General features: G+C 44.9%; 1 protein-coding gene across 2 annotated transcripts in view; it reads right to left on the reverse strand.

Moving 5' to 3' along the window:
* The window catches only part of aatka (apoptosis-associated tyrosine kinase a), a 31,178-nt gene that overhangs the window by 16,002 nt on the left and 2,079 nt on the right, over positions 1 to 13,097 (reverse strand). For both annotated transcript variants that reach the window (XM_076751944.1, XM_076751945.1), the window contains exon 3: positions 2,014 to 2,147. In XM_076751944.1, coding sequence (XP_076608059.1) covers positions 2,014 to 2,147 — 134 coding nt within the window. The remainder of the gene's footprint in view (positions 1 to 2,013; positions 2,148 to 13,097) is intronic.

The following is a 13,097-nucleotide window of genomic DNA, read 5'->3' on the forward strand; positions in this document are numbered from 1 at the left end:
AAACTACGAAAGCAAGATGAAGATTTGATGCTTAAGGATGAAAATATATCAACCATCATTCTGGCTTTTCTCATCTGGTATTACAATGAACCACAATCAAGACAATGAATCAGCCAGAGAAGAGTCCTCGTTAATAACCAGTTACCACCACACTTACTTACTATATTACTAATAACTCACCCTTGAAAAACAAAGACTGCCTGAGACACCGAAACAGATGCTGTTGTTCAAGCAAAAACAATCTCCACCTATTGTTGAGTCCGTGCCCACCTCTGTTCCTACATATTTACAATAAAGATGAACCCAGCATATGTGCTAAAACAACATAGTTGTGATGCACTTTGCCACCTTGACTGTCAGTCTCACTCAAGTGTCCTTGACACAGAATGCAGCGGCGTCGTGCCTAAACTTTCACCTCGACTATCTGATGAAATGGTGCTGTAAGACAATATCTCTGCACGAATCAGTAGTGTCGTATTGGAACTTCAGCAAGGCTTAAACTGAGGCCACCGTTGATCTGACTACAGTCCGATAATGTCCGATCCCTCTGTCACTGCACAGCAAAAAAGCAGGCCGTCGGAAAGCAGACGCAGACCTAGACTCCCACTGTTCCTGCAGGTTATTAAAATACACTTTCACGTAATGAGGCAGAGGCGATCTGCAGAGGCGTGGGACAGACAGACGTGGGCACATATAGGAAAAGTTGTTAATGATGCTCCTCCACGCTGTGCTCATTAGTAACACTGTTATCCCTGCAGAATCTACCTACCACAGGCTGTTCCCTGTTCAGTGTGAACGCTGAAGCACAGACCTGAGTCTCAACAACAAGAGAAAGCCAAACATGGTTTTCATTCCCTGTATACACAGTTCTCCATGCCTACATATTTCACCTCAGGAATTATGGGAGGGAGGCTCACAAAATGATTTGCATGACTAATCTTAACATAAGAGTCAGGGATGTAATTTATCCACTGCGCCGCTAACAGAGTGAGAAACATTAAATGCATGACCAAAAATGAAAATACGTTCTGATGCTAAGACCATAATATGAGCAAACGCTAATGGGAAACTTGTAACGACAAGGAGCAGCCAGCAGAGCGACTCTAGAGTTTCTCCTCCCTCTCCCTCTCCATATGCCCCCTGCCTGTGTCAGTCTCTGTTAGCCCTCATCAGCCACTCAGCTCAGAGCTGATGTTTGACACAGCATGGCTGAGTCATGCTGGCAGCTGAAGGCAACACAGAGACAATGTGTGCCAGCCTGGGATGGCTAAGGGTAGTTAGTTGCATCACTTGCATACAATGAAGGCTATAGTCCTCAGGAAAAGGGATTAGGGAGCTGGGCAGATCAGTGCTGAAATATGAGTACAATCATGATCCTCACATCTCCTGACAGGAAACATTAGACGGTACCAAACGAGTTAGCTGCGACGATTGGCTGATTAATCAGTCAGTCGGTCAGCAGAAATTAACTGGCAATTATTTAAATAGTAGAATAATCATGTTAGTATTTTCAGCAAAAAATTCTGAGAATTTGCTGCTTCCAGCGTCTCAGACGTGATTTTTTTTTAAGCTTTTGTGTTTCAAACATTAAAGCAAACGGAGTGTCTTTGGCTTTCGGATAGGACAAACAAGACATTTCTCATAGTCCAAGATGACATCGTTAAAATAGCCATTTTCCAGCATTTTATTGACAAAATGATTAATCAATTAATCAAGAAAATGATCAGATTAATCCAAAATGGACATAATTGTTAGTCGCAGCACTAACATAATCTGTTTATCTTTAGGATTTTGAGAGCTTTTTCTCCCCCATTTTTTTCCCTTAAAAAAAAAAAAAAGAAAAGCAGTTTATTAATACATATATAGGTGTGTTTTTCATGTCTGTACGACATGTCTATAAATACTGGGAACACACACATTCCTTATATGTTATTTACTGACCCTCTCTTCCTGTGTGCACATGCAGTTTGTGCTCTCTTTATTGCTTCCAGCAGGGGGCAGCAGTGAGCTCACCTTGAAACCTATGTCGCCCTTCTTGCAGCAGAGGCAGGCCAGCATGAGGAAGACGAAGGTGAAGAGGCCAGAGAAGGAGACAGCCACCACCGCCAGGGATGAAGGCCACGACAGCTCGCTCAGCGGAGCCCCATCTGCAACATCAGAGGATGATTGTGTTAAAAGGGTGGAGATCAGACGGCAAACTGCAGGGTCATACAGGAAATTAAAAACAAAATAGAGATAAAGGTGATTTGTACACGCACACACACACACACACACAGATGATTCGTGGATGTTTCATTGGCAGCGAAGAAAGAAACATGTGACGCATCATTACCATTCTCCTCTGCTTCCTATTCATCGCTAGAATCTGTGAGTCTGAATAGGCAGCAGGCCCCTGTGGCTTAATTACAGTGGTTACTCTGCACTCAGGACTTGTGGAGGCTAAAAGTTTGATACCGCCCATAAAAACATTTACTGGCTCTCGATAATAATTGAATAAAGCAGCGGCAGAGTAGGTGTAGTGGCTCATTTTCAATGTTAACAATGGCGATGAATAAAAATGCTCACTGCGGATCTATAATCTGCTTTTCATCTTCTGCAGCGCCCTGCAAAATCACGCTCACAGCAACGTCCGCCATTCAAAGTACAACCCCGAAATTTATGTAATTGAAGTAACTGCTTTCCAGAACAATGCACACAATGCTATGACAGCCGAGCACACAATGAGAAGCAGTTATGTTTGAGTGCATGGCGCTTTGAAAAAAGACCGCAAATAAATGTTTTGTGAGGGTCTGTGACCAATAAACACAAGCACGCACATGCTTATTGGTGATTTTGTGTAATTATTTCTCCATTGTGCAAGTTATTCGCAATCTGTCATTGTCTTCTCGTGGGCATATGTGCAGCACACGTGTCTTTTCGCCTGTAGGACCGGCCAGAGGGCCAGATGTCACAGTTTGGAGCACCTCTACATAATCAGATTTACAGTTTTAAACCTCCTGCCAGCACAGATGAAAGAGACGCGAGGAAAGCAGGAAAGAGGAAGAGAGTGAAAGAAACTGTGGGAGAGTTTAGGACAAACACACGAAAACATGCACAGACACAAAATATTAGCAATACCCATAGGTTCACCTCTCAGCACCTTCGATATGAAAGGAAAATGCTCCGTATCTACATGACTCAAGGCTCACTGTATTCATCTTTGACCAAACATTTGTTAGCATTCAACGGTTATTTCACTGCACCAAGTAACCACTGCCTGCATTAGCCATCTGCTGGGAGCGATGAGGAGATCTGTGCTGTAGCCTTCGTCTCATAGGACACTTCTGGAGAAAATACAACATGCTCATCTATCTGACCCTCAGTCATATTTAATGCTTTAAGATGAGTTAATGGAGTATTGATTTTCTCATTTGCCTGTATGATCTATTTTGGGTCCCATTCTGTTTACTAATAGTCCCATTGCGCTTTTTTATTATGTGCTACTTTCAAAAGGGCATTAATGTAACGGTAATTAAGAAGGAAGGATCGCCCCAATGTTGCTGCTCTATGAAATATAGAAATTTCAAGGGGTATTCCAGGAATTTAGTACTGTGCTTCCACACAGTTGAAACAGTTATGAGAGACAGATTAAGTGGGGAAAAAGAAAAAAAATACATAAAAATCCAAGAAGCAGATGCAGAGAAATCCAGATTTTTAAGAGTCAAGCTTGAACAATTGCTGCACCATTATGCACCTCCATAACATGACATCACTGTGACATCATCGCGGTTATCAGGTAACTTTAGACGGATCCCTCCAGGGCCACAGAGGACATTATACTAATGTTTCCACAGGATGAGTAAGATGGTTTTTATGTGTTTAATCTGTTGAGTCATAACTAAATCGTTAAGATTATTTCTTTATATAATGCCACATTTGCATATTCTGTGGTTAGTTTCTCCAAATTAAGCTCACAAATATTTGAAAACATGTTTTGGTTGGAAATTCCTGGCTAAACAGCAAATCTGTTACTTCTCATTTTCCCATGTTGTTTGCATGAAGCTCGTTTGAGTTCTCACTCTCAACAGCTTTTCTCACAACTTGTGCCCTTGTAAAAAATTGTACCCTCCATAAAAGAAAAACCCACTAAACCCGAAGCTAAACTTAACTAGCCAACCACAGCAATCTGGCAGAACTCCTCCATCTGTCAACACACCCCATTACACCAGCATGTCTGCTCTCAAAATGTCCCAGGCCTGCAGTTACCCATGTGGATGCCATGTTTATTCTTATCCCCCTTCCTGTCAATGCATCTATAATAGCCTGATAAAGAAGGTCAGCAATATGTCCTCGCGCTGGGATTCCCTTTATTTCTCTCTCCTTGTGAGGACAACGCAAGCACGGCGCTCCAGTTCTCACTGGGTCCACTCAGAGTTGTGGTGTGTGATGCTTGAGCGTGGGTACTTTTCCAGCTCACTGACTGGACTGAGACCCAGTGGTCCTGACCCATTTGGCTGTAGGGAACACACTGTTCCAGACATGACATCTCCTGCAGCACCAGCAGCACCGCTCCAACCAAAGCTTCACCCTAATGTCACAGCCACAAAGCATGTATGCACGAGAAGACGCACACGCGCGCACACACACGGGCGGATGATGGAAACAGACAGGGAGAAAGCATCCGGGTTCCTACTTGAAGCCTGGTTTAAGAGCTGCAGTCTGTGTGTGTGTGTGTGTGTGTGTGCGCACTGACCTGCCAACACATCACCATGGTAACAACTTTGCTGGCCAACACGTATTAATTGATTGGCATTTACAGTGTACTAAACCCTCTTTATTTCCCCACATTTGGAAGAAACTGCTTTGCTTGTGGCACTCTTCCGTTTTTCCCCCCTGTACTATGCTGTGACAGCTTGCGGCAGTGAGAGTTTGTGTGTGTGTGCGTGTGTGTGTGTGTGTGTGTGTGTGTGTGTGTGTGTGAAAGTGTCTGTGAAGTGGAAAAGAGGGAGATTACCAAGCTAAACCACGCAGTGCCCTTTCTGGATCCACCACATACCACAACACACAGCCTGAGTGGGTGGTGACAGGACACATTGTGGAGAGGCTGATAGGGGAAATAAGGATGATGCTCTCCTTCTAATGTGCATATTCACAGCTTCTATGCAGTCCCTTTGGTATCCTTGTCAAGCAGCTTAGAAGACTAAGTGTTATAAATTTGCTTGCTCCCTTTCTGCCATTACACAGATAAATGACTTTACAACTGTGTTTTTCAATGGAGTTTTTAGGCTCTTTTTATATACTGCATATCAGTTGCCTGTGTACGTGTAGGTGGATGGATGGATGGATGTGAGGAAGCATGATGGAGTAGAGAGGACGCACACTGTGCAGATGGTGTTGGAAACAGTGATGGCACATGCGGAATCAGAGGGCACGGTGACTCACTCATACAACACACACACACACACACACACACACACGTTACAGGTTCTCGAGGAGTCAGTTTTCAAGATGTGCAAACCCTGGGCCTGATCGGATTTTCAGCAGTGACCATCTCCTTTAAAAACAAACACACATCTCCTCACATTAAAGTTTAAAGCAACTTTTCACCTTGAGGTAGGAAGTGTACGATCATGTCCACTTCCTCCTCAGCTGGTCGCAGTCCCACCACAAAACCTCATCCATCTTGATAAGCTGGCTGCCTTGACAAGTTATCTCGCCTGAGGCAGATGTAACTGGCAACTGTCAACCCTCTGCAGGCACTCATGGAGCAGATGGTGAACACAAACGTGCAGAGGACCAACTTATTGTTCTTTCACCGAAAATGGAGGAATCGTGGAAATTGGCAATACACTCTAAATCTGTTTTGTACATCTGGAGAAAGCAAATGACTGTGTTTCCCCTGAAGTAGTAACAGGGGGGCGTTTGGTCTTTTACATTTGCCTCCATGAGATATGCATTTAAACTGGACGGACAAGGGTATACCTCCTGCCTCTTTTATTCGAGACTCTAGCTGACAAGATATTCACAGTGAAGCGGTGCTCTGGAGAGCGTCACGTTTGGTGATGATGTGGTGGCATGTCTGCTATGCTGATGATGTGGCTCTCTTCTGGAAAAATGACAGATCACTGAATCCAGGTGAGAGGCAAGTAAATTCACCACCACAGGGGATCAGATATTCAAAAGCCTTATTAATCAATAATGGTACAATACAAAATCAGTTCCAGTAATGTCAGCATATCAAAATGTGATTTTTTTTGGATTACTGTTCAGCCGTACCTACATAATGTCTAAGTGGGTGATTGGCTGGGTGTAGACTCCAGGGCAGACGGGTTGGAGAAGCCCCCCAAAGATTTGGAGAAAAGAGACAAATGATGCTTCTCTGCACATCCTTTCACCACCATGACGCTGCCCTGGGCAAATGGTTTGAAAACAGATGAGAAATCATCATCTGGTCCCTATTTAGCTTCACAGTTCTTTTGTTTCTTGGTACATTGTGCAGTTATTGGTATACCTGTGAATCCCCTGTACTGTGGCAGCTGGACATGTTTCGACTACAACAGACAGATCTGCTGTTATTAAGTCTTCATTTACCACCAGAGAGTCTAATATGATCATCCAGAGGAAAATCAGCGGCACTATTTTCATAAGAGCCACATTTGGAGAATCCATCTCCCCCTCTCTCTGAAGAAAAGTGAGAGTGCGACGACCTGGGGTCCTCCATAAATATTTGAGAAGCACACATTACTTCACCAGCTGCATGGCAAAATGAAAATAAAGCACTTAAAGCCAGGCTCATACCTGCTTTATTAAAAAGCTGTCCTCAGGACTGGAGGAAGATGAGCAATGTCCTGACGGACGGGAGGGGAGAGCAATAGAGTCACCCTGCCACCTCCACAATTCAGGCTGATAATGAGGAGGATGCAGTGGAATAAAGGGAGGGAAGGAGGGAGAAAATGTGTTGGTGTAAGGAAAATGAATGTATGAGGATTTACCACACTTCATCAATAAAAGTCTTACTTCAGCATGACTTTGTACTCCCGCTGTGGATCTGTTTCCCTCAACTAACCTGTGTCTCCTTAACGAGAAAGACATGGAGAGAGATGAAGGCCCGAAGAGGAAGCACAAAAGCCAAGGAATGTCATGTGTATGCAGGTGCATGTGTGCATGTACGAAATGAGAATGTAGTGCGTTAAGCACAGCCACTGAGGTTTTCATGGTAGATCATAAATAAAGCATGCAGCAGCGAGGTAGAGCGTTCTGTTGCTGTGCAGCTGGAGCGGCCAGCTGAAGCGAGTCGGGTCTGCAGCTGCTGGGATATTTACTGTGTGTGAGTACCTGGTATTCACGACAGAGCTCATCGTGCATTCAACAAATCTGTTCCAAATGGACACATGTAGGAGAGGGAGAGAGGACAAACAGGACAAGGAAGACTAGTGCGAGAAAAGGGATTTTTATTCAGGGCAGAGTGATGCATATTACAATGCCTCCCACACTCGTACCAAGGCCAGGGCCGAGCATACGAGCGTGAGAGCATGCACCCACACAGAGAGCCAAGTCAGGGCGTCTCACCAGGCTGCAGAGGAGAACTTTTGAGTTTCAGAGCAGTGGGTTGTTGTTTCTCCTCCTGACAGCAGCAACCCTGTGACAAAACCCACGAGAGCACACCGCAGATAATGTTGTGTGCTTTGATACAGACCGGCCAAACACAAATAAACGTCGCTCTCTCTGTGAAATGCTGCGTTCTCTTTTCCCCTCTGCAGTCTGCCACTTTTTTTTTTTTTTTTTACTTCAGTCTTTCTCAGTCCTGCAGGTCTGGTTGCTTTGCATGCACAAATGCACACAGACACACACACACACACACACACACACACACACACACACACACACACACACGTACACACACCCCGCTTCTTGTTTTTGACCAAGAGACCAAGTAATGACAGTGCTGCAGGGTGGGCACTTTGCCAAACTACACACCACTGCAATCAAATCGTCCTGAGAAAGAGGGGGAGCTGAGGAGAGGGGAAAAGGGATACAGTTACAACTGCAATTAGTATTCAGTAGATTGGGCACAAATAGGGACAAACTAGTACATTTGCTAAAGGTCTCCAGTTGTCGTGCGGTGATTGGCCACAGACTGACGTCCCACCTTTCCATTCATCCAACAGCACTAACATTAAAGACAACAGTCGCTCCATATTTCAACACACTCAAGTGAAGATGAACTTATGTATCCAGGTGGCACTAATGACCAAGCAGCATGGGATATACTGCAAAAAGACTGGGGGAAGTTGCCACCATTATTTAGCTAATTAACTCCCCTCGATGCTCCTGATGGCTAAAATGTGTGTCAACGTGAGGAGGACAGAAAGACACCCAAATCTCTCCGAGATGATGTGTTTACATACAGGACGCTGCTGCAGGGGCAGACAAGCTCCTCCGTCTGCCATGCCTGGGCTGCACCAAGCGGCTTCCAACAACAGCAAAGGCTTGTATGTACTCTCAGACGGATGCATACACGGACAGCTGCGGACACCACGGCTGTTTATACTACTTTCTAGGGTTGACGAGGAGGATGCGTTCCACACGCGCACAGACGTATTTCAGAGCTTTGTAACAACAAATTGGAGGCGAGCAGATGTCTGCACAAAGCGTCAGTGCACGCCCTCTGATGACGAAATTTACCAAAGCATCATTTCAGCTACCACACACGCACACACAACTGCAATGGTGATGTAGGTGGTGATGGTGAGGAAGTGCTTGGAATACTACAGACAAGACAGACAGAGAGAGAATAGAACTGTGACCTTTGGGTTAAGCTTACAGGTCGGTCAGGAGGCGGCAGGAGCAGCTCATTGATTTGCATACAGTATATAAATGAACACACACACATGCAGAAAACTGTCAGAGCTACGCTGATATTTGACTGGATGACAGGTGCTGTCTAGAGCAGGGCAACTCATAAAAACAACCAGCTTCCAGCAGAGAGTTGCCCTCCTGTATATAAGCCAAGCAAAATATTGATTCTCCACTGCTTTTGTGCATTAGTAATTAAAATGCATAAGGGCAGTCGTTATGGATCAATTGTTGGCTTTAGTGGTGAGCTCATCTTTGGTGTCAAGATGTAATTTGAGCACCTGTTTTAAGACTTGTTCTATATATTTCGGCGCCTGGGGATGCAGAGTGGCTGGAGTTAGTTCTCATCTATTTCTTTCTTTCTTTTTTTTTGACAGCCAATGGCAGAAGCCTCACAGCCCAAGAAAGAGAAACGTCTGGCAGCAACCCTCTGCTACATGCTGCATGAGGAAGGGACGGATCGGGAGTTAGGACAGAGGGAGGGAGAGAAATGCTCTGAGGAAAGGAGAGTTACAGTTGCCAGGTTGAAAAAAAAATGGGAGAGAAGTGCAGTGCAAATGAAGATCAATCTCTGAGGAGGGAGGGCCGAACAGAGAGAGCTGCAGATGAGGAAACACTCTGCAAACACACACATGCACAAATATGTCAGTCTTAGGGAAGGCTGACAGCGGAGGGAACGGCATGACATGATTAATGGCAGGGTACGGCATCCTCCACCGTTTTACATCCTCTCTGCTGTTCTCCAGTCATGCTCTCTGTGAATGGCTGCAGATGGCAGAGGGAGGCGCTGGCCTGCAGAGAGCCATGATAACTGTCATTAACTGGGAGTGAGAGCCCAGGAGGACCACCATGGATCAGCATTACAGGCCTGTCATGTCCGTCCCCTGACAGTCCGGGAAGGGCACGCTGCTGGAGAGAAGGGGTCTGAATATTAACTCTGTCTTTGATCTGCAGACATTTTAAGCTAATTTGACTAGCTTCACGACCAAGGCATCTCAAGTAAAGGTGCTAGCTGTAGCATTTAACATCAATAATGCATTCATTTGAAACATCTTTATAATTAATGTAAGGAAGCACGAATGATCGCAGAGCGGACTGGCAGCCTCTGCTGGCCTCTGTTGTGCAATTTGCCGTGTGGGCTGTTGGGTCAAATTTTGAAGGAAATCTGCTGAATTGGATGATTATTACGCAGCACAAAAAGAATCAGAGCTACTGTCTCTTCTGCTCAACGGAACAAAAGCTGTTCACAGTTTATCACACTGGCAAACAGCGAGCCGAATGAATGAATGGAATGAAAATATGTTTATCCTCTTGAGTCGAGTAGAGGAGGGAACTTGACTGAGGACTCGAGGATCCTCTTTGCAACAGGAAGCAACACAGTTTATAGGAAATGCAAACTGTGATGAGGACCAGCATTAACAATCCCAGGAGATAAGTGCTACCAATCTTTTTAACTGTTTTGTCATCACTGCTAATCATCACAATGACAAGAGAAATGCTACACATAGCACCTTTAGCGCACCGGATCTACAACTTTTGTTTCATTTTCATTTTCATACATGTTTCCTGGATAACCATGTAATGCTGGGAAATAGAGAAAACCCTAGTGAAGAATATAGGTTTATTAATGCATCTAAAAACCTTTGCATATCCCAGTGAGCCGTAACAACACCTCATTTTAGTACTTGCTAGTGAATGCTAGTGCTAGTATAATTATCTGGTGTAAATATTTTACTATTGCTATGCTTTACTTACGAAAGAGGATGTTTACCACTTGTCATGTGGTTGAAGAAGCAAACAGAACTGCCAGATTACAATTTACAAAGCTACTGTAAATGACATGACCAAAGAAATAAAGAATACAATCAATGCACTTTTTTCTTTGATAAGTTAATGACACCCTGCGGCTCTTTGAAAATGCTAGAACTTAATTATTTTTATCACTGGCACTATGAAGGCTCAAATAATTTAACCTGTATATAGTAATATCTATGACGAGAGCATTTGCACACAGACCTGACAGAAGAGAGCTCTGAAAACACACACACACATACACACACACACACATGCGCACACACGCACACACACACACACACCGGGAAGGAGTGATTGGGCCCTCGTGTGTTTAGGCCTCAGGCTGATAAACACAAATTAGATGCATGTGCAGACCATATGCAGACATAGAAATATGCACTTGAGATGACATTTCAGGCCGAGTCTCGTGATGCATACAAAGGCAGTGTGTGTGTACATTTATGTGGAGATGCCTGTGCGTGTGTGTGAAGTGAATACAAGCATACCTGAGCAAAACAAGTTAGTATGAGTTACGCTGCCTCCCGAGCTCTCATTATTCCTCTCATAATGTTCTGTTTCCCTGATGATATTGTTAAGCACGTACTCCGACTCCGACGCACATGCAGTGAGTTCACACAGTCACACTTTGTGTTACGAACACACGTGTGTGTGTGCTTTCCCTCTCTGTCACTTCATCATCTGCATGAAACATCCCTAAAATCAGCCCACCTCACCTCAACCTCGCTTCATAACAACCGAACCCCTCCAATTCTATCCACCATGTGAGGTGTAGGTAAATGGCTCTCAGGCTGATTTAACATTTAAATGCACCGAGAAATGATACTCAGTGACGGGTTAAATACTGCATGGGACCCTCTCTAAAAAATTAAGCATGCAATTGCAAGCACACGAGCCTTCAACCAGTGTGACACCAAGAAAACCTGAACATCCCCCACATCATCACACAGAGAGCACATAGAGGAGACATGGATGGTTCCTCTTGACTGCTTAAATCCACTTCATTCTTATTCTAGTTTCCCCAGAGGCAGACTTATGTAACTAAAGTGCTTGGTGTTACACATGGAGAGATGAATAATCAAACAGTCAGTGGCTTGTGCTGGCTGAGTCAGTGGGAGGAGCACCGCCAGCGCGTCGAGAAACCATTTTTAAAATCTTTCCTCTATGATATCAGTACCTCCGTGATTACAGCCTGCAGTGGTGCGTCCATGTGTGTGCGTGGGCACGTGGAAGCTTTCCTGCATGTGGAATGTGCATTATGCATCATGCTCTTCTGTGTGTGACTGACATAAAACGTGCGTGTGTGTGTGTTCATTTGCGCCAGATACCATCCATAACATGCACACTAGCTGTTACTGCCACCCCCAGGCATCAGAGGAGACTGCTGAAAGACAAGTCTCCCACAGTGCTGTATAGTCAGCTTGTTGGTGTATCAGTGCCGCCTTCCAGGTCAGTCTGTCTCCTATTTGCCCTGACAGGAAAGTGATGCATATTAACTCTGGGTTGCAGCCAGGTTTTCAAACAGCTACCCTGCACACACACACATCTGCGCCCTCTCCTGATGGGAGAGCTCTCCGTGGTGCTGAAGCAGTAGTCAGCCAGGTGCAAGCTGCAGTTGTCACTGGTGCAGAATGCCACACATACTGGGCCACCACCTCCCAGGGCTGCACACAAACCAAGCCGCAGCCAGGGTTCGCCAAGGGCTACGTAGTCAGGAGATCAAAAATCCTACTATGGTGCATTCGTCCCTACTGGCATCTTATATAACAGCATGCAAAGTGACGACTGACCTGGCTCCCCTGTGTGGGTGTGAGTGTACAGAGGTAGCACACACTATGTTCTTACATATTACGTCTTGCAGGGGGTGTAAGTGTAACTATGGAGGATGGCTTTAGGGGTGATACAGTTGAAAAAATGTAAGTGTGTTTCATTAATCTACTCCTCAGCCTCAAAGACAGCATATTCAGCAACTACAGCTGATTGAATGCTGTGTGTCCCTCCCCTTTAAGGGACTCGAGCATTTCTCTGTCCTTAGCACTGGCCATGAAAATGATTGGTTCCTCCTCACACGCCCCCTCCATCGCCTAGACAACATTGATCCTCAGTCCAATTACTGGGAAGGAACAGGATCGCTGGTGAGGTGCTCCTCTGATGCAGAATGTAGATCATTATAACAGGGGGGGTGACCATTCAGACCCCATCCTCTAGTCCAGCTACATACAAGCTACATGTGCATGCCCACTCATGCCCCACCCTCCACCTGAAACTAACCAATCCCAGTGCATGTACTGAATCCATCCAGAGCTGTCACCAAGGTTATACATTCAGCTACCACCAGCATGAATAAAGAAAACATGAATGTTTCACTGCACATTCCTGCGGGGAAATTTTTAAGAACTGCATCAGGAAGAAAATACGAACACAATTAAATTAGACGATGCCCCTGAAGA

This window comes from Chaetodon auriga, chromosome 16 (genome assembly GCF_051107435.1).
Source record: "Chaetodon auriga isolate fChaAug3 chromosome 16, fChaAug3.hap1, whole genome shotgun sequence".
NCBI lineage: Eukaryota > Metazoa > Chordata > Actinopteri > Chaetodontiformes > Chaetodontidae > Chaetodon > Chaetodon auriga.